The sequence below is a fragment of the Etheostoma cragini genome, chromosome 19, assembly GCF_013103735.1.
Source record: "Etheostoma cragini isolate CJK2018 chromosome 19, CSU_Ecrag_1.0, whole genome shotgun sequence".
Classification (NCBI taxonomy): Eukaryota; Metazoa; Chordata; class Actinopteri; order Perciformes; family Percidae; genus Etheostoma; species Etheostoma cragini.
In genome coordinates this window covers 9482779-9503795 of record NC_048425.1, presented here as the reverse complement: position 1 = coordinate 9503795, position 21017 = coordinate 9482779, and the positions used below count along the sequence as shown (strand labels likewise).

At 43.7% G+C, this 21017-nt stretch overlaps 1 protein-coding gene and 1 long non-coding RNA gene across 8 annotated transcripts in view; one reads left to right on the top strand and one right to left on the bottom strand.

Moving 5' to 3' along the window:
• The window catches only part of nrxn2b (neurexin 2b), a 589914-nt gene that overhangs the window by 561006 nt on the left and 7891 nt on the right, over window positions 1-21017 (top strand). For 6 of the 7 annotated variants that reach the window (XM_034856686.1, XM_034856684.1, XM_034856685.1 and 3 more), the window contains 3 exons: window positions 361-450; window positions 10542-10867; window positions 19103-19181. In XM_034856686.1, the coding sequence (XP_034712577.1) occupies window positions 361-450; window positions 10542-10867; window positions 19103-19181 (495 nt within the window). The remainder of the gene's footprint in view (window positions 1-360; window positions 451-10541; window positions 10868-19102; window positions 19182-21017) is intronic. The other variant, XM_034856687.1, reaches the window with a different exon arrangement.
• LOC117934914 overlaps window positions 19409-21017 on the bottom strand; it is a 19405-nt gene continuing 17796 nt past the window's right edge. The window contains exon 3 of the long non-coding RNA XR_004654616.1: window positions 19409-19419. This is a non-coding gene — a long non-coding RNA (uncharacterized LOC117934914). The remainder of the gene's footprint in view (window positions 19420-21017) is intronic.

Genomic DNA, 21017 nt, shown 5'->3' with positions numbered 1-21017 from the left:
TCTAGCTTAATTTTCCTCAGTACTGCTAATCCATTTCTAAAGTGTATTCACTTTGCGGACAGCTATCATGAGTTTATACAAATGTAATCATACTATATCTAAATAATTCATAAATCTGTTTAACTTGCCAGTACATAAAAAACACTTAAACTCAAGGTAACTAGAATGCTGTTAACTTGTCTAACTTAACAACCCAGCCCAAAAAACACATCTTCAAGTTCTTCCTGTCCGAACTAAAGCTGATTTAAAGTACATAACTTTGCTAAACGTTTGCCATGTTGCCCTTCTAACCTTCTAACCTTTCAACTTCCAGATTTCTTTGTAACCTCTCTTAATTTGTCTTCTCCAAATTTCTTAAAGGGAACTTTGATAATGAGCGCCTGGCTATTGCTAGACAAAGAATCCCATACCGACTTGGTCGGGTAGTTGACGAGTGGCTACTCGACAAAGGTAATAAAATCCCTTTAACTCCACTAATGATCTAATCGCCTAACCTACCGTTAACCACCACTCTGGAGGAGGTGCAGTGCCAACAGGGGTGAATGTGATTCGGCTCTTTAACAGAACTGTAGGTCCCCTATGACCCACCGCAGATTTAACATGCCATAATAATAATTGGCTGATATATCATAACTCATTTCATTCAATGTTCCATATCTGAATTGGTATCTGGAAACTAACCCAACATTAATTGAATGTACTTTGTTGTTTTATCATATATTTGCCATAATCTTACAACCCCGCTTGCCCAGTTGTGATAGTTCACTGTGCAATAATTGCCAACAAAAATGGCGGTGTATAGTTTTCAATGATAATAACGCCATTCTCCAGCATCGGGGACCAATATCCAAAGCACCTTAAGCTGGGCCTGCATCTCGTCAGAGAATTAACCCCCAAATAACCCGACATAACCCCCTAATAACCTAACTACATGTAAATAGCCTATTGATTCCGTTTGCTTCTTTCCTGTGTCTTTTGTTGGCTGAATGTGAATTTTCTCATGAAAACCAACAAGTCTTACTGGATTTCCAAGAAAAAAAAGAATCCCCCTTCATGAAAGTCACTAAAAGTTAAAGGGACTGTTGAAGTGTTTGTTCAGTAATCAGTCTACATTCATTTGCAGCATCTGGGTGCACATTTGGCACCCAACGTTGTGCATAACTAGTTCCATAAGTGTCAAATGTGGTACCGTCAAAGTGACGATCCTTTAACCCTTTGAGTGCCGAACGTCCCAACCTCTTTGTCTTTGTCTTGTGCCGTGTGTTTGTGCTGCTGAAGGTGGTTGATTCTAAAAATATGTATATATAAAACAGAAAGACAGTGAAATGGTGCTGAGTCTTACGATAGTTTCTGTGACGCAGTGAAAGCATTGCAGACATATAGTCTGGTAGTTTCAAACAGGAGCACATATTGTAGCATTTAGCAGAATAAACCTCACAGTGTAGGATGAGAACTCATCTAAATGGATGGTTTTGCTGTAGATGGTCAGAAGGCCCGAAGCTCTCAGTCTTGACGGTACGGTTTGCATTATCTTTTCCATTTCCATAAGAGATGCATTGAGCTTTAGCCAATCGTTTTGAAACGGCCTTGTGAACCATAACACATGCAGTGATGAATTCAGAAGATGAAGTCTGTCTCTGAGAGCAAAATGAAGTATTCATGCATCAGACAAACAAGGGCCTGCATATTTCTTTAATGGAAACAAAACAATCCTTGCATTCATCTCTGCTCTCCTCTGGTACGTCGGGGGATTGCACATCTTGCTGAGGGTAGTTAAGACACAAATAGGAATCAGAAAAGGCTTGGAAGATGAAAGTTGAATGAATAACTGGATCAATAAAAAATGACTTTTCCACTTACAAAATAATTTGTGCGTGTCATGAAAGTCTAAAGAGAACGAGCTTGAAAACGAATGCATAATTCTCTTTCTTGTATAATTTGTAAAGAGTCTGCGTCCAATCCTTAAGATGAGAGCATTAAGAAAGCAGGAAGACAAAATAGACAAATAACCCCCATCAAACCTTTGATCAGGGTGTTTTATAGAAGTGAATTTACAATTGGATTCGTTGAATAAATGTCAAACGCACGTCATGGACTGAAGAGGCACAGTGGTTTTGGAAATTTGTAAGATACCGTTTGCACACAAGACCTGTTAGTCCAGATTAAGAGGGGGATTAGCGGACATTTCCGAGCTCAAAGGGTTAAATCTGTTTGTTGCTTTGATAAGTAAGCGGCTAGAACTTAAAGAAACCTCTAAGCAGAATCTAACCACCTAACAGCAAATCAAACGTCACCCACACTAACCACTGAGGGTTTCTCTCACGACTTTCCCACCTTCCACTGCAAAATTGAAACCATTTGGGACACCTTTCCAGCTTCGCCCTGCTGGAGACAAATTCAGAGAGCCCTCAGTTATAACCTTGTTATAAATTATCTTTAACATTTGAACAGAATTGGACCTGGATGTCAGTATTTGGAAGAACTTGGACAGGTTGCGGCGATTGCTTGGGACAAAAACAAACTAAAAAACAAAAAGCTAACTAAGTTCTAACTTTTTACTAAAAGAAACAAATCTCCAACTGGCTTCATCCTCCTCTTGTCTCCATGCCATGCAAAACTCAGAGGGTTAAAACAAAAGCAACCAACTGAACACCAAATTCAAAAATGACGCATCTGCTGTGGATCATTCCAACAAAACGTGTTTGAAATTGAGGTCCCTTTAACATTTATTGTTTTCACCCTAAGAAACATGTTTTAAATGTACTGTTTTGTATGTCAATTGCTGTGAAGGGTGAAGGGTACAGTGTGTGAACATTTAAATGAGTTGTGCGGTAAACAGCCTGGGCCATTCATCCTGTAACAGATGTCCAGTAATAGTCCAGGCTGTGTTACCAATGTGGGTTTTTTTGGTCTCCAATATGTGTTGATTTTATTACGAGACTGGCTCAAAGGGTCTTCACCAGAGTGGCCAAAACAATCAGCCCCACAGATCCCCTCTCCTTCGATGTTTCATCAGTTCTGTCAGATCCTATGGGCACGGAAAAACTCCACATCTCTCAGGCAGATCTCATTGGTACGATAATGTTCATGTGTGGACAGGAAAAGAATAGGAGCAGTAATTGCTCACAATCACTCTGACAAATATATGTGTTTTAGTCACACTGGGATGTAATGGAAATCATTGGAGCCGAGCCATGCCGTGGCACTGCACTGTGCCACTGCGTCTCATTGCGAAAGCCCTCATCCCGTTGCGGCTACAGCGTGTGAGGCAGATCAGAGTGAGCATCTCTGGCCTGACTGTGCCCGCTGACTAAATCCAAAACGGCAGCCATTACAGGGACCCAATGGAGGGGAAAAATCGGTGTGCCAAAAGTTTTCAACAGCTCTATCCGAGCCAAAACTTGCATCCCCTTTTTTCCTTGCGTCTTTCTCTCGCCTTGATGGATCTGTCATTGCAGGTTTTCTGCTCTGCTCCTGCCCTTACTTCCTCTCCCGCTCCTTTATTCCTTTTTAAATTTATTTTCCCTTGACCGCCAACGCCAGCCCTCACTAAAATCAGTGCGCCCTGTTTCTTCAGAAACAACATTAATGTGTTGCTGCTTCCTGATCTCATCAGGGAGCTCCACTTAAAAAAAAAAAGTGAGTTCCCTTTAGTTGTTCCCTTTAGCAGATGAGCAAGGAAGAAGTATCAGAGCTTTATATCTTTCGGGGAGGAGTCTAACCCCCCGGAGCTTTCCAGAAGCATGATGATCGATACTTCAACACAGGATCTCTGTGCCCTAAAAGCTGTAGCAGAGCCAGAGAAGCAGGTTTAATGTTTGGTGTTTAATGGTCTGCTGTGAGCTCCCTCTTTCCTAATCAAAGGCAATCAAATCCTCCACTTGGTGTGAGGCCAGAGCCCAAATCAACATCTCCAGGCCAGGCATTGGTCCAGATCTGCTATTCCTGATCCCATCTTGGGTTTAGAGATTCTCTCTCTCCCATCAGGCTGCAGTCGACCGAGAATAAATCTGTCTGAGTGTGTCTTTCAGCAAACCCAAATCGGGAGCTTTGTATCCTGCTGAGTTACTATCTTGTTCTCATTTGATCTCGATGCACTATTATGGCCATATTTGAGGGAAGTAAGGGGTGAAATTGTATGAATTTTGAACGTGCTTGCTCACGAGTAGAAAAGTGGCTTAAAAAAAGGCGCCTCTGAAAGAAGAGACACTTTGCTGTTATTTCATGGTCCCCTACCATGAAATGGCCTAAAAACAGCACAGTCACAGCTGGAGTGAATAAAAAAAAGAGACGATTGTTCCCAGCTAACCAGCGTGCCATTGCTCTCTGTGTCTCTGCCTCAACAGTATCGCCTTCTTAAGATCTATGTACAGATATAGGATCAGAGATAGAGCCCCATCTGATTAAATCCGATCTACTGTTTGTAGAGTCCTCTAGAGCAGATCCACCGTCTCAGCGGCGCCCTCAGCTGCCTTTAAGGACCTCAGGGTGCCATGCTGCCTCACAAGGCTTTCAGTCTGGCTTCATGCCGCATTTGGCCCCTTCATCTCCATTGTCAAACACAATTAATTCATAGTGTTCTACCCAAAGCAGTCCAACTTTTGAGGAGTAAAAAAGCAAAACGCTCTTAATTACCAAAGAGAGCCTTGCGCCAAGGAGATAACTTGGGAACAATACATAATCGACTTTGTCAGCATCCCACCACCACCCCCATTCTGCTCCAGTCTCCTTCTACTTTCTCCCGCCTTATTCTTTGTGTCTTTTTTCTATGGAGAAGAAAATGGAAAATAGGGGGAGTTCTTGTTTGTTGATACGGATACTTGAAATTCTACAGGCGCATGGAGGATTTGTGAACACAAACCCACAAAGACTGTGCGCGCAAACAGTCCCAACTTTTTGTTCCTCACATCACAAAGCAGTGGATTGACTGAGGTGAATTCTGGGCCGTCCCTCCCACCCTGCATCTCAGCTATGAGAATACATTGGAGATAGAAGCTCCTTTGCAACCATATGGCATCCCTCCTCCCTGTGAGATAACAGGAGTAGGAGGAGGATGAGAGAGGCGTGATGACGATGGTGGAGCGAGAGAGATACTGCTCTCTCTCCAGTTAAAGTTCTTTTCATATATCCCTCCACTGGGGATGGGTACAGTTAGATCATCCTCCCCATCTCCCCCCCACCCCCCACCCCCCATTCTCCCTCTGCCTCCCTCCCCTCCAACAGTCGCCTCCTGCAGGTCTGCTGCTCAGAGCCAGTACCAAGCCCCGTCCTCTCCACCTCCATTCTGGGGGTTGTAGCGGACACACTGCCATTATCCCACAGCCTTTGACAAGCAATCTGTGCATTATCCCCTCAAGCGTGGCCCAAGCCCAGCCCACTCCCCCAGCTACTAATTACCGGCAATAACTCATCTTGCCTCTATGTTTTGAAAAAAAAGTCAAGGAGGATGGTGCGTTGATGTAGAGCCGCAACCGGAAAACATGCTAAACCTGCTCACCAGGGCAGTTTTACCTTTGGCTGAAGTAACTGACATCAGAAAAGATGTGATGCAACCTGCACCCAATGGATACAACCTCTGTGGTCTTTCATTAGAAAAATCCTCGGGCACACGTTTGCCTTACATACTGAAACTCTGTCTGCCAGGATATGTACTCACCAAAGGAATTGCTCGGATCTGGGAACATTGAAACCATTGGGTCAAAGTACGACTGCGCAAGAAAGTCCCTAGTCTAAATGATCTCACTTTATTTGCAGATAAGACTTTAAGTGAGCACACCTTAACGGCGGGTAGTGATCACGCATTACCCGCTGGAAGTTGTCAGTTTTTGACAAATCACTGCAGAGCTTTTTAAGTAATAAAAAATAACTTTGGACCCTTCTCTTTTTTTCTACTAGCTGGTCTGTATCATGTCAGCTGCTATCCCAAAAAGCAATTAAGCGACAGAATTATTATCTTTTAAAACCATCTCCCACAAAGAAGCAAGTAGTTGTGGTATAGTAAGTAAATTACTACAATTTAAGTCCAGCTGAGCATGTTAGCATTTCAGTGTTCTTTCCACTTCTCTGGGTCAATGCATACCCACTATACCTTCCTCTATATGAGCATTTTTTTCTGGTCACTCCAAAGGGATGCATGAAGCTATGGCCTCAGGGACAAACTTGACCCCACAGTCAGCCATGTGATTAGCTGACAGCACTTGAAAAAGAGTGTAAGGAAGCGGAAGGTGACTCAGTATCCTCTACATGGGGCACACGTTCCTCTACCTCACTTACTTATTTATTTTTATCTCTTTTGTCGTTGCCATCCCTTCTCTTTTTTTCTTACCATCTTACTCCTGTGTTTTACTGTACGTCTTTCTATTTCTCAGCCACCGTCTTCAACTGCATGATTCCTCTTGTTCTTTTTCATCAGGCCTGTCAACCGCTCCCTCCGTCCCTCCCTCCATGCCCTCGCTCCGTCTCCTTGACATTCTATCCTCATGCAGCCTCGCTTTTCTTTGCCTTACTCGTCTGTCATCCTCCCTTGCCCCTGTTGTCTCTCATGTCCCCATTCTCTGTCCCTGTCCAACCTCTACTTTCCTTTCTCTCATACATTCAATAACTCAAGAGCCGCCCTACGGCCAGTCCCAATTGAAGTAAATGCCACGTTACGGGTCAGTTTCTTTAATAATGATGATTTGCTGTTTATCTGAATGCTTCTCCGTGACCTGCTCTGGTAGGCCATCAGCCACTAAGCCCCCCCCCCCCCCCCCCCCCCCCCCCCCCCCCCCCCCCGGGTGTTTCAGCCAAAGGCAGGTATGATTGCGGGTGATAATGCCTTTAGAAACAGCTTCTTCTTTTACCCAGATGCCCTTTCTAAGCAACAGCGAGTGGACGGCTCCTAGCCGGGGTACTGTGTTTTCCCATTAGCAAAGCTTTACCACGCTGCAGCACATCTCAAGCACCGTTTGTAGTCCTACCGGGAGGAGCCACGTGCCTAGAACAAACATCTTTTAGACTGCTCAGTTCTGCTCAGGCTGACTCTCCACTTCTTCTTTTGCTTTGCATGTTTCTGTGCATATCCCTTCATCATCCAGAGTTATTTTTACTCTGCTTTGATGTAACAAATTTGAGGGCCGCTGTGTGCTACTTTGTGCATTCCATATTCCCCCTATGGATTTGTCTGTAGGATACTATATGGCTTTACATAAAATAAAAAGGTTAGAGGAGGATGTACTGAACACAAAGAAGAAAAGTAGTAACCTCTTTAACCTCTCACAGATTTATCTCTGAGGGTGGGTGGGTGGATGGATGCATGGATGGTTAAATGGAAGACTAAGATTCCCATCATCCTCAGATATACTTGTGTTCAATGCTAATTAGGATGTTAACACTAGGAACTAAGATTGTGAACACAGTAAACATGCTATGCCTAAAAGCAGCCTCTCATAGCAGCTAGCATGACACAAAGTACCTGAATATGTTTGAATTATCCCAGTTCTCTGCCCATTAAATGCCTATAACGCCCCAGGGAGAGAGGCGAGGCAGCAGCCACCCAATCCCGCCAAACTGGTCCTATAGATCCTCATCAATTTGCCAACCCTGTGTGCTGTTGAAACACACATAGAGACACACACAAGGCAATGGCGTATGTAGATAAATGTTGCGCAAATTCACACTACTTGAAAAGGCCAAATATAACAAACATAAAGGTCATTTCACTGGCATATTTCATAAATTATTATATACACGCACACACCCTCTCCTCCGAATCGCCGCCACATCCTGCTCTGTCATATTAGGCACTGGGATTGCTTGTCATGCAGAGGCTTCTGGTTCTACCCTACCCAGCCCTCCATCCCCACCCCCCGGTCCTGCCCGTTGCCCAAATTGGCTCTAAAACCACGTCACTTTAGATTTAACCCAGCAGACCCTGAAACAATAACTTCATCAAGCCCTGTTAGTCTCAACCTGGCCAGACAGCTCCAAAGAAACAAACACTGATTTCCCTTCATCTTGTCTAGAGGGCACCTTTCTTCTTCTTCTTTTTGCTCAATCTCAGACGGGAAGAACGCACAAATGGCCATCACAGCGCTCTCCCGCGCTCCTGGCTCGCCTTTCTGCGATTTTTGTCAACGAAGGAGGACTTTATGGCATTCTGCAGTTGCAGTATTTTACAGGTCACCCAACAGATTGTTCAGACTTTCAAACTAACCCCCCACTCTGCATCATAATCATGATCCTTCAATATGGTTTATTTATGCCTGTGTTAGTGGACACCAATACTCCCCAAGAGTAAACCGCCCATCTGAACGGATCATCTTCGGAGTTACTGCTCAGACACGTTGAGACAGATGCGTTTTTAAAGGAACTTGAGCAGTTTGGTAAGGCAAGAAGACGAGTAACATTCGGGAATACAGATGGCGATGTGTGTCCTCAGCGCGTCTGCATTCACCAAGCCTTAACTGGAGAGTAGGGGCCGACTGGGGCTGCTTGAAATGGGAGACCCTCTGGGCAGGGTGTGGCTGTGTGTGCATGTGTCCTCTTGACAAGGACACTGGAAGAGTGAAACAGGGGTCGGTGGGGGGAGGTGGACTGAGACTGTTGTCTCAGACGGTTGTCTCAGTCCACCCAGTGATCTTGTATGACGATTCGAGGTTCCATGTATGTACACATGCAAGGTAATTCTCCTGTATTTTCCTTGCTGATGTCCACAATTTGACAATCTGTTCCTCACCATGCTTTCCCATTTCCCTTTTTCCCCCATTATCACTCCCACACCAAACATGCTTAGTAATGAGATAATAGAGTGTGACTCAGCCATTATGACAACAGTGCATATGCTAGACATTAAGTTTCATTGTGATGAAGTTAGGGGACAGGAGCCGGGTCCCTTGTGGGCCCCTAGCGGGCCTAATGATCTGATAATGGGATGACACATGTAATGGCCCATCTCGGTGGAATAGATAAAGTATCTCTCCAGCACTTAAAACTTACAGATTCACATACACTGAACATGTGGTTTTACACACACACACAAACACACGCATTTGCATTAATCTACGTTATTTGTCTGATAGCCCCACCCACTTGGGTGTTACACACATGTCCAAATGAGTGCACCCATATAGACTGACGGTTAATCATAATTACAGTGATGAAGTACCCTTTCATCTCTTTATTTGAAAGCAAATTGGACCCGGGCCCATTCCTAGTGTCTCCATGCTGATGAGTAGAAGACTGTCTTTACCGGCTCGCAATACCACAAGGAAAACAATAGCAAAATTCATTCATTGGTCATCATTAAACACAACTAAACGCAAAGAAGCCAGTTTCAAGAAAAAAACATATGATAGAATACAACTTTATTGTGCGTTTACACTGAAATTAATTTGCGTTCCTGAGCAGCGCCGCTCAAAAAGAGATAAAAAAATAGTTAGACAACAATTACACGTATAGTACAAAGATGAAGTTTCTGAGGTCTGCACCACGCCATCTCTACTGTCTATGTTTTGCTCTCTAGATGCACACATTAGTGTAGTATCCCTTTCACAAACACACTCCCTCTTTCCTTACACCGATTGATTTATCCATCAAATCATCTTGCCTTCTCGCATCTTTCTCCTGAGTAATTACCTCACCGGGTCTGTTTTTATCCCACTTCCTTCCATCAGTATCCCACATTAATACTCCCCTCTCCATCTTCTCTCATATCCACAAGACTCATAACAGGGGTCAAAGACAGTCCATGGTGGGATGTCCCCAAGGAGAGCCGGGGGAAAGAAAAATGAAAAATATAACCATCAGCTTAAGAAAATACAGGCATAAAAACAACACCAGTGTTAGACCGCCCCCACTCTGAGCCCTTCACCACAAGTCCTGGTAGCACATTAGTATTGGACCCTGGTTAAATGGTCGACCCTCTCCTCTCTCCATCCATCCAGATGAATAGTAATGACCACAGAGAGGGAGATCCCCTGCTGAATTAAACATTTCCTTCCAGTAAGGATCTTAATTTCCTGCTTTGGATAGCAGAGCGGGGCAACATTTTTCCCCGCTGGCTGAGGCACTTTATCATCGTGCAGCTCAGGTGCACTGCAGGTCAATGACACAGACCCTGCATTGTTCTAATATATTCTTTCTCAGGGCAAATTAGATGCATTTCGCTGTGAACCTTCAGTCTAGGGGTCAAGCCGCAACTGCCCCCGCAATTTATATGACACATTCAGACGGCCTCTGAGAAAGAGGCACGTACCCAGCCCCATAATGGCAGCAGCGACGGCAAAACCAGGGTCCAATCTCCCTAAAGTGTTGCTCAGGAAATCCCATGTGATTGAAACAGTCCCTATATGTCCCAGTTTTGTGCCCGTGTGTTAAATTTGTGGTTCATATGCAAGCTAACTCAAAGATCTTGACTGATTAGTATTCTTTGCCGTTTCTCTCTTTTTTCTTTCCTTCTGTTCATGGTTTCTCTCCTCCTCTTACCCTCACTTGCGCTCTCACTCTCTCTATCTTTCTCTCTTTGTCATTTCTTCATCTCTCCTTATCGCTCACGTCATCAGGTCGCCAGTTGACCATCTTCAACAGCCAGGCGTTCATCAAAATTGGTGGCAGTGGAGAAAAGGGGCGCCACTTCCAGGGCCAGATCTCGGGCCTGTACTACAACGGCCTGCAAGTGCTCAAATTGGCGGCCGAGGGCGACCCCAACGTCCAGACCCAGGGTAACCTGCGGCTGGTGGGCGACGTGCCCTCGGTGCTCACTACCGACACCACCTCCACCACCCCGCTGGCCGACATGTCCACCACAATCATGGAGACAACCACCACCATGGCCACAACCACCACCCGCAAACAGCGCTCGCCCACCATAAGGGACAGTGTCACGCAGGTGAGCAGGGACGAGTTCGTGATCGGAGTGAGTTTACACGACTGAGAAGCTGAAAGAAGGCTGCCGTTGAGTCACAGAGCCCCGAATCTTTTAGTTTTTTTTTAAACTTATCAGTCTCTGAATGAATCTGGCAAATCAATGGAGCAAAAGTTCTATTACTGTGGGAATATTGCATATTCGTTCTCTGAAAATAGATTTTTAAGATTAGTAATGCTGTCCACAACAAACTCCTACCCTACTTATGTTATGTAAGTTAGAAATAGTAACATCAGACCATTTTGCCTCTGTTTAGGTGGCGGAAGTGAAAAGTAGTTATCCTCAACATTGTGTTCTGTTGTGCAAAATGATGAAGATAGTTGGAGAAAAAAATATGATGTAGGATGTAGGCTCTACATGATAGTTCTTATTTTTGGCAATTATGTTTTCCCAAATAATGTACAGACTTTTAGGCAATGTCTTATAAAGAAAGGCTTGAAAAATATTGTACATAGCTGCCATAAAGGCAGCATATTAGACCCTCCCTAGGTTAGGGCTGGGCCACAAATGTATGCAACATCTGGCTCCGCCCCTGGACTGAGCTTGGGAGACTTTTTAATTGGCTTTCAAAATTTGTGCTGAAAACATTATTTGAATAATTAAATAGCGTGGCCAAGTAACCCCCGGATGATACATTTAAAAGAAATCCTACGTCAATCCTACCGCAAGGTCAACAGCACCGTGTTTTGTGTAAGCCTCGTCCCTTTAGCCTTCAGCCACATTTAGCTGTTTAAACAGCTGCCAGTCTGACAGGGAGTCACGTAGCCGCTTTGTGTCGCTCGTCTTATTAGACCAATCAACACTGCAATTTTGATCTGCGCTAAGAAGATATGGCTGACTAAACCACGCAGACGTGGGCGGCTGCTAGAAATTACAGCACATCCAGACAGATCAACAAAGGCTGGAGGAGGCAAAGGAACATAATGAAAAGGAAACCCTGCGGCAGCAAAATCACAACAACTCAGGGTGCCGTAAACTTATATTTATACCCTCACACACATGTGACAGGCTATGATTTACGGTTTAAAGATTATCCCCGTGTGCCAAGGCCTGCCGTCGCCATCATGGTAAGTAAGAATTAGCCAACAGTAGGGAAGATCTGTTGCCCACATAGTGGAGGATGGAGGAAGCAGGTCATCCAGACCCACTACTCTCATAAAGAGACCTAATAACAGGCTCTGTGTGTTCCGGGGGGGGGGGGGGGGGGGGGGGGGGGGGGTGTTGCTCTAGTTCACGGCCAGCATCATTAGCCACAAGCTGTGTGGTGTGCAAAAAGACCTTGCTCCATGGCATTTTAAAGTACACATGAATCAGGTAAATGGAAGATATGAAAGCTTTTTCTTCCATGTCTACACCGGATCGTGTCAGTTATTTCAATGTCATTGTATCACTTTGTACTGTAAATACTTAAAAAGTTGCCCATCTCATACTTTAAGCTTCAACTGTCCAACAAACTTTTCTGATGTCGCAGGAAACACAGAGGCAAGGTGCCAATTACCAGCTCATTTCTCTCATTCCGTTGTGTTCATTAGTGCTATTCATGTCCACGGAAGCCTATCTGAGATCAGACGGCAAGCCACTCGTACTCGTCCCTGACATCTGCGATCAGCAGATTCAGAGTATATTTAGAACCGGCTCGCTTATTGTCCCTTCATCATCATCTCAACCCTTGGCAGGATCCGTTTCATTTTGAGCACCAATTAGAGCGAAGTCAAGTTGAGGATGTTGATGGCACGAGAGCTTAATTCACGCCAGCGCAAAGAAAAAATTTAATGTTTTTTTGTTGTTGAATTTACTCTTATTTGTTGTTTTTGCATGCTTAATGACACCCTATCAAAGCTACGGAAGAGGATTAGGGCCACGTGGGAAAAATGTATTTGAGTTTAAAGTCGGATTTCTAACTTTATTCTTACATAGAACAAGGATACTTTGGCTAAATTGAAATAATAAATATTAATATGCAATACACATAATATTGGCTTTTTTAGCCAACTAAATAGTATGCTAGTAGTACTTTTATTCTCAGAATTCTGAATTTAACAGAGAACTTTGACTTGTATTCTCAGCATTATGACTTGAAACTCTGAACTCAAATACATTTTTCACATTGGCCCTAATCCTCTTCCATACGTAGCAGTGTTCCTGGCGGCGGCTGACAAAAGCTATGAAGGTGGTCCTGTTCACAAATTTTTACCAAAAGCACGTTCTTTCAGTCGTGGTTGAGTCTGCCGTGTAATTACAAGACAGTGAGATTTTTTGGACTTCGGTCGGTTGGAGTCTCCAGCACGCACAGTTGGCGTGACTGTTTTTAGATGAACGGTCCGTGGTTTTGTGTTTCTGCGTCTTCTCTCTAAACATGAGATCAATGGAACCTGACTCTAAGATGTCATATGTAGCCATCCACTCAGTTCAATATCATATCTCTGACCTCCAGACTTCTTGGCGGAAATATCCTTCTGTGTTCAGCATTTAACGAGCTTTTACAGCGGCGCTCCTCGATGCAAAATTGGCAGCCTTAGACAGGCCCTGTTTGATAAATTATCTGAAACTATTTTAGTATAGCAAAGGGCTCCGAGTGTTGTCTGCTTCTCTGTTGTTACAAGCCCTAATGTGGGCTGTATTTGCTGACTGATGTTTATGTTGGGTCATAAAAAAGCACCTTTAGAGTGCTTTTTATGGCTAAGAATCCATTTTTGTGTACAAACATTGTAACAGCTTCTCCTTTATTGTTATTATGTACCTAGCGGAACATAGTATAGATTGCCACAATGGCCTAAAATAGCATTGAAAGATGTGTGCTTGAGAATCAATAGACATTAACGAGTCACTCATCCAGATACTTTAATGGTCGAAGATGTTTTGCTGCGCGCACAATATTAAAGCATTATTGGTGCGTCTAACTGGCTACCACTCCTAATCATTCATACATAAGGTCCCCTTGTGACTGAATCATTTTTTTTCTGGAATTTGTTTTTTGCGAGACATGTCAAAGGCCTCACCTGCTTCCCCTCGACGAAAAAAAGAGAGTAGATAAAAGGGCAGAGAGTACACACAGTTATAGTCGAGTAAAATTAAGCAAGAAAGTCCTGAAAGGTTAGGGATTACATTGATTTTGAACAGCTGTCAGCGTATGAAAGCTTTTGCATTTGCTCTTCTAAACACTCTGCGCCTGGTATGTCTGTCCAGGGACACGGCCTGGGTTGCAAAGGGAGGGTTGTTTGTTTATGATTATGTTTGGCAGAAATAGAAGAAAAGTGTGTGTCTATCACGAGCGGTGGTGTGCATGAGAGCTAAGCAGAAGCAGGTCACATGCTGATACTCATACACAACTCAAAACCCAATTAGAACAGATATTCACTGTTTAAGTCTAAAATTTAGTCAGCGTGTATGTTACACTATGAGTAATAAGTACTGCTTTGTAAATGGTCATTTTTCAATAAAGTTGCTACTAACATAGCAAGTGATGCATTTTAATGCAACTCTGTTTTATAATGTGACGTGTAGGTGCCAGAAGTGTTTCAATTCTTGCATAAGAAAGGTTAAGTTTCATAGGTCCTAACGTATTGACTTAAAGCTCATGTGTAGATGATTTTATAAAATGTAAGGATAGAATTTAACTACGATTCCCAAGGATCATTTTGGCAAGAAACAACCGGTCACTTGCACTGCCAACAGTGGTTAGAGGCTTAAGAGAAGTGGGAAAAGTGATTTTACAGACAGATTCTGGCGAATGTGGCGCTATGTTTTGTACCTGCATGCAACAACAGTGTGCCTGTTGGTAATCTACCATTTAATGTTTGTCAGAGTTGGCTAACCAATCAGCAGCAACTGTGGTTTCCATCCTGTCAGAAGCTGTAGTGGTACATGTGGAAGCAGTTAAAGTTTGTCATGTTGTTTCAACACCAATCTCCTGCATCCTCGTTACCATTTTCCTGGTTATGTTTTTCGTCATCTCTTGTCATATCCGCCTACAAAGATCTGTTATTTAAATCAAAGAAACTGACATTAGTGAGCACAATTAGCGAGAGCTATTTTAATCCCTGTGAGATACATCAGATAGGTGGACAGTGATTCAGACGTCTGGAACAAAGTCAGATCCCACTTTTGCTTTTAATAACAGACACAAGTCTTTATTCAGGCACTGCTTTACATGCTTTAACTCGTGGTAATGTGGCTTATCTGTTCAGTCTGGCTGTGGGTGTTGTGGGTAAGTCAGTCAGTCTTAGTTTGGTTAGTCTTGCATTGGCAGACCTTCCTCCACAGCGCTGCGGAGGAGGCTCTGGCAAAGACCCACGGCGCCTCTGCAAAATAGCCTCTGGAATGGTGTTAATTTTGTCACCTAGTTTTAATTTAGTCTTGTGCCAAATGTCCTTTTTAGTTTTAGCCATATTTAGTCACATTTTAGTCAACTAAAAGTCTCGTCATTTTACTCAAAAGAGAACTCAAGTTTAAGTCAAAACATTTTAGTCTTTTTTAAAATAAATTACATTACATTAACATTGTTCATTCTACAAAAGTACGAAATTACCGCCACACTGGAAGGAACATCATTTTGGTGGAACATGTGTATGTTCAATATTTGTTTTAGTCTTGCAAAAAACTCAGATTGGACCGATAGTCTAGCTAGCTGTCTGGATTTATCCTGCAGAGATATGAGGAGCAGTTAACCCTAGTCCTCAAAAATCCACCGGAGTTAAGAATAACAACACAAAAAAAAGAGTAAGGTGACGAACATCTGGCTAAAAAAGGAGTGATATCTGGCGGAATTTCCGGTGGCACTGGAGCAATCCCAGAACATGCTGTAGTTTTGTTTTTCTCTTTAATTTGGTCATTCCGACATTCATGGAGCGCCAGGAAGGACTCTGGATACTTGACTGTGCATCGCTGATTCTTTGAGGTCCGGTCCTTGGTTTGTGTCTGTCTGTGTCTGTTTCTGCATTTTGTCTTCCTCCCTCTTGTCTATCTTCTCTATGTCTCTTGGCTTTGGGACGCGTTTAGTCAGGGTGTTATCATGTGAGGGTCAATTCTATTTCAATCTTACAGAGATAAACATCTCTATTGTTCCTACTTAGTCTCAACACAGCAGGGGTGGCTCCCAAAAGGCTACGCCATATGTTTGTTTCCTGCTGTGGGACAAACATTTTCTGTCAATATGTTAAACGCCAGATATGACCTAATCAATTCTTAAGAAGGTTGGGTAGGGCTTCACGATTATGGCCAAAATGATAACCACGATTATTCTCACGATTATTTGTTGATTTTAACCAAAACAAATTTTATTGTCACATAACTGCGAAAGGGAGTGTAATGGACGCTACTCACAGAGCGACAGCTGATCATTATGAACGGGTCCAGCACGGGTCGAACGGCGGATACACACATCGTGTGTATGAAATGTCTGTATCGTCACTGCGCTGCATTTTTACGAACTATGATATTCTGGCCATGGGTTACATCTCTCACCCAAGTCCAGCAGCTCCGTCTCACACGCTCAGTCTATTACTCTACCAACTGAAGGTACCTACCTTGCATTCAATAACTTCTTCTGTGTTCTTTGCCGTGGCGGCCGCGATAGCAGAGTTACCCGCGGAAACACTGGTAGAAATACAGGTTTGCCCCTCATACTTAACAATATACAGCCGTGTTAATAAAAAATTAAAACTGTAGACAAATGTCAGATGTGTGGACTGGCAGCTGCTGTGTGGCCGGGCGTGGAGAGTAAGAGGAGAGATCCCACACTGGCACGGCTTTACAGAAGAAATGGGTCATGTAACGCAAAATTAAACCATACCCACATAAACAACATTGCAGCGGATGTGAGGAAATTAGCACCGGTGCGTCCTAGAGGAGCTAACAGCTAACAGACGCTACTAGCACTGGTCACTGCTGTTGTCTGGAAAACAACAACACACGGAACAAAATGTTGCGTTTACTGGTAAACCGGTAAACCTTGAGACCGACGTATAACCGACTGCTATCTGTTGAGTTTTCCTCCCGTTACTCTGTCCTCTGTGACTGTCTACATCTAGAAACTAAGCTGCACGGGGTGCAGGGAACTACTCTGACTGGCTCATGATCAGACAGTGGTTTACAGAGCGGTAGATGGGCTATGAAATGACGCTTTAAAAAAAACAAATCGCTCGATCAGGCAGATTTGATCGTGGGAAGTCAAAACCGTGATTGTGATTAAAATTCGATTAATTGTGCAGCCCTAAGGTTGGGTTGGTGTGAGGCAGTCAAATACTAATTAAGGCTAGTGAGTTGATTTGATGAGCTGCAGGGGACATAAACCAAAAGTACATCATTATTTTATCTTTTTAAAAACCCAACACCATGCACAACGTCGGTGCTGCATTGCTTCCCGAACTACGGAGCAGCCCAAGGCCCAAATTACAGAAAATGCGTGCGTTAATTGCGCGTCAAAAAAAGGAATTTGTGACCTTGTGTTATGGCGTTAATTTTGACAGCCCTGATATGTACTTTTCAGTCATTTGGGTAGTTAATGATCCATCCTAGGGGGTCTGTGCTGTCATTTTGTGCTAGAGCAAACATAGTAATAGCATTATAAATACTGCGACGGGCAAAGCCAACAGGAACCACAGAGCTCTAATAAATATATCCCTAACACCCGCCAGGACTCAGCGGAGACAGGCCAGGGTGGCGGAAAGCAAGCGAGCGGAAACACAAATTTCAATTTCTCCAAAAGCTCTGAGCTACCCGCCCAGCTGCAGCTTTGATCATAGTGGAATAATGTGCTTTGATGCTTAGAATAATAGATCTACCTTTTGATGTGTGTGTGTGTGGGGCCCGATTTTTCTCTTCCCTTCACCCCTTCCATGAAACAGTTGGAGTCATCACTTGTCTCGCTCTGACCCAAATTTGGAGTCAGGGTGTTATAAAACTAAGATCACAAGCAGCAGTTCCTCTGCTACTGTCTTAGGTTGAGAGCACCCCCAGGTGTTGGCGTCTGGACGGATGCGAGACGCTTTCAAGTTGTCTCCTTTGTGGATTCTTGGAAACTGATGAGAAAAGTTCTGAGCAGGTCAATCTAGAGTTTGGAGCTACTCCTCCAGCATGTATCGGCGCACTGGGTTAGTGGTCCTCATGTGACACGTTTTTCTCATCCAATACATTACACCCAGACGTTGCACCCAATTACAACCGTTGGAAGCCGAAGCAGCAATTTGACATTCAGTCGGCGAGACGTCGGATTACGGCCGCAAACACGCCCCGCTGCCAGTTATTGATGTCCAGGTCGCTCCGTGCACACTTTAATTGATCAATTTTGTGCCGTTTGCTGTCGAGTAAGGAGAAGTGAAGCAGCCGATTGCAGGGATGGAATAGAAATGTAAGGGCCCGCTTGATGAAGAAACCAGAAAAAGCACGACCATTAGGTCCAGGTGATGTGAACAAACACTCCCAGACTGTAATTATTAAACAATAACACCCAGGCAGTGGATTTATAACAGAGAGAAAACCCAGTGTGCTCTTTAATCAATTAATGATAAATTAACATCAGTTGATAAAAGGCCCACATTTTCTATCGGATAACCCCATCTTGATGAGGAGGTGAGGGTGTACCGTCTAGACACGCAGCTGTGTGAGTCATGCAATAAGGAGGACGAGCTGGGTCAAGAAAGACCATCCTGTTTCGGACCAAACACGCCACTTTAATTGGTTGGTGTTTGCCCTGAAAGAGCCTTTTTCTGTAGTGGAGTAGAAAGTATAAATAATTGCTGCAAAATGTAACAAAGTAAAAGAATGCAATATTGATTCTACCTTGTTATATTCCACCACTGGTAATAGGGCCGTACAATAGATAGTTTTTTTTTTTATCACCATCACAATACAAACTGGCGCAATATATCCGTGTGTGTGAGTGTGGGTACATATTGTAAACATACATCGCAAAAGACACAAATCAGCAGAAAACCGCACTTTGAAAGGTAACTGTCGTTTTTTTTAATGGAGCCTTTTTTTGTTCAATTCAATGTTCAATATACAAATGTTGGAATTGATTCCTGTTCATTTGTTTCTAATTTTAACATCTGCTTATTGCAATATTCAACAGTATGGCATATTTTGCTCATATGGTGCAGCCCTAGTGCATACGTAGATAGCAGTGGAGTGGACACAACTGTCGATCCTCTACACCAATAAAATGTGTCCTGACTCTCTCTCCTGTCTCTGTTCTTCCAGAATGTAGATGACCTCTTGGTAGCATCAGCTGAGTGTCCTAGCGATGACGAAGATTTGGAGGAGTGCGAGCCTGGAAATGGTGAGTCAAATCAGGAGGTTTTGTCTTCATAATACTTTGAATCCAACGGCAAAGTCCAGCTAACGGTAGAAACACAAGTAGATTCACTACTGCTCCATCTCCCTTTCACATGACACTTTGTAACTGCAAAGCCCCTCCGTATGAAGCTCTGACCGGCCACACGTCCGCCCCCCCCCCCCCCCCCCCCCCCCCCCCCCCCTTTTCTTATCTGTTTTTGTTGCAGTCTGTCCATAAATTGCTCGGCCAAGCAGTAGCGTCTGGCATTTACCCAGCTGTCGCACCGATCTCTCGCCCCAATTTTAACACGCCGGGACAGTTACGACACGGAAGCGCGGCGAGTTACGCGCAGCACACAGCTGTAGCCTGGCAGGCCCAGTTGTTGAGGCAACAGCGGGTCAAAGTCGTGTTTTGACACCGCGACAGGAGGTGGAAGCTAAAGGTCAGGTGTTTGACTCCTTGCCTCTGTGCTTTCTAGCTCTATTAGGCTGACCATACTCGAAAGCCACCAAGAACCGCATACAGTTAAGCAGTGTGATTCAAATGACTGGCTCTAGGATACAAAATAGAGATATTCAGATCCACATTTCATGACATTTTATCCCAAAAGATCGTGTCTGGCAAGATTTATGTTGTCGAATGGCGTTGCAGATTTAAATGGCCGGTGTGGGTGGCATCAAAACAACACTCATCTCTGTGAAACCTATCATTAAAGCAGTGCCAGTATGCATGCTGTTACAGCGCCAACTTATTGGGATTTAAATAGTAGAAAGTGTTCTTCTGGAGCAATCTTTATAAATGAAGTACATAAATGCACACTAGCACGGAAAATGGTATAGGCCATTAGGTTTAAGAGAACTTGCTTTAAAAATATTTAGTATGCCAGATAACGGAAGACGAAAACAGGATTAGAACTTGGCAAATGTTTTTTTGATTTTACCGTGTCTTTAATCACATCACACTTGGCTTTCTCAAGGAAACGCACATTAAGTACGCTTAATTTGCACACATTGTCATTTTTTTAAAAGCACTCCTGGTGTTCCTCAGACCCCCTCCTTGGCAGAAACTGCTGTAGAAAAGAACAAAAGCAAACGAGAGCACGTAGATTTTATTAAGAGTTCATTTCAGGCTTGGAGGAAATGTAAGCAACCAATTTAAAATTGCACGAGTAATGATGATGTATCGTGAATTAAACATCGCAAAGGCCCGATTTGCCCAAAATCTATCCTACTCTGTCCCGAGGGTCGAGCAAACCTCCAACAAACAATAACGGAACAAACGTGACCCAAACGCGATTCAAGCACTTTACTGTAGTTCTTTTTCAGGAATGGGGATTAGTGCTTTGAATAGAATATACCGTATGTCGGACTGTAAATGGATGGAGATTTTAGTGTTTGGTATGTTTGCGTGAGGAGAAACGGATCTGAACCTGTGCTCTGAGTGTAGCTTTCCCCCGCGGTTTTCTCTGGAGGTGGCGAGGACCAAAATAGACTCAATTCCCTCCTTATCAAAAGGAAAAATGAGAGTTTTTCAGCGGATGCTATGCCCAGGCCTAATCTCCCATGGTGAAACTTCTCTCTCTCTCTCTCAAACACACACATACAGGGGGCAGACATGCTCACCTTACCAGACAGATAGACACTTGTATCTCACACTCTATAGGTGTAAAGTTCTCTCCTTGAGAAACAACAAACACACTCTAGCGCACGCACACATGCTCCGTATCACACCTTCCAGATGCCACAAGAGTTCCAGCAAGGAAAGCCAGCGGGGGTCGGATAAGCCTCGGTGAAAACTGTCGACAAGGAGAGAAGAATCAACATTGTCCGCAGAAACCTG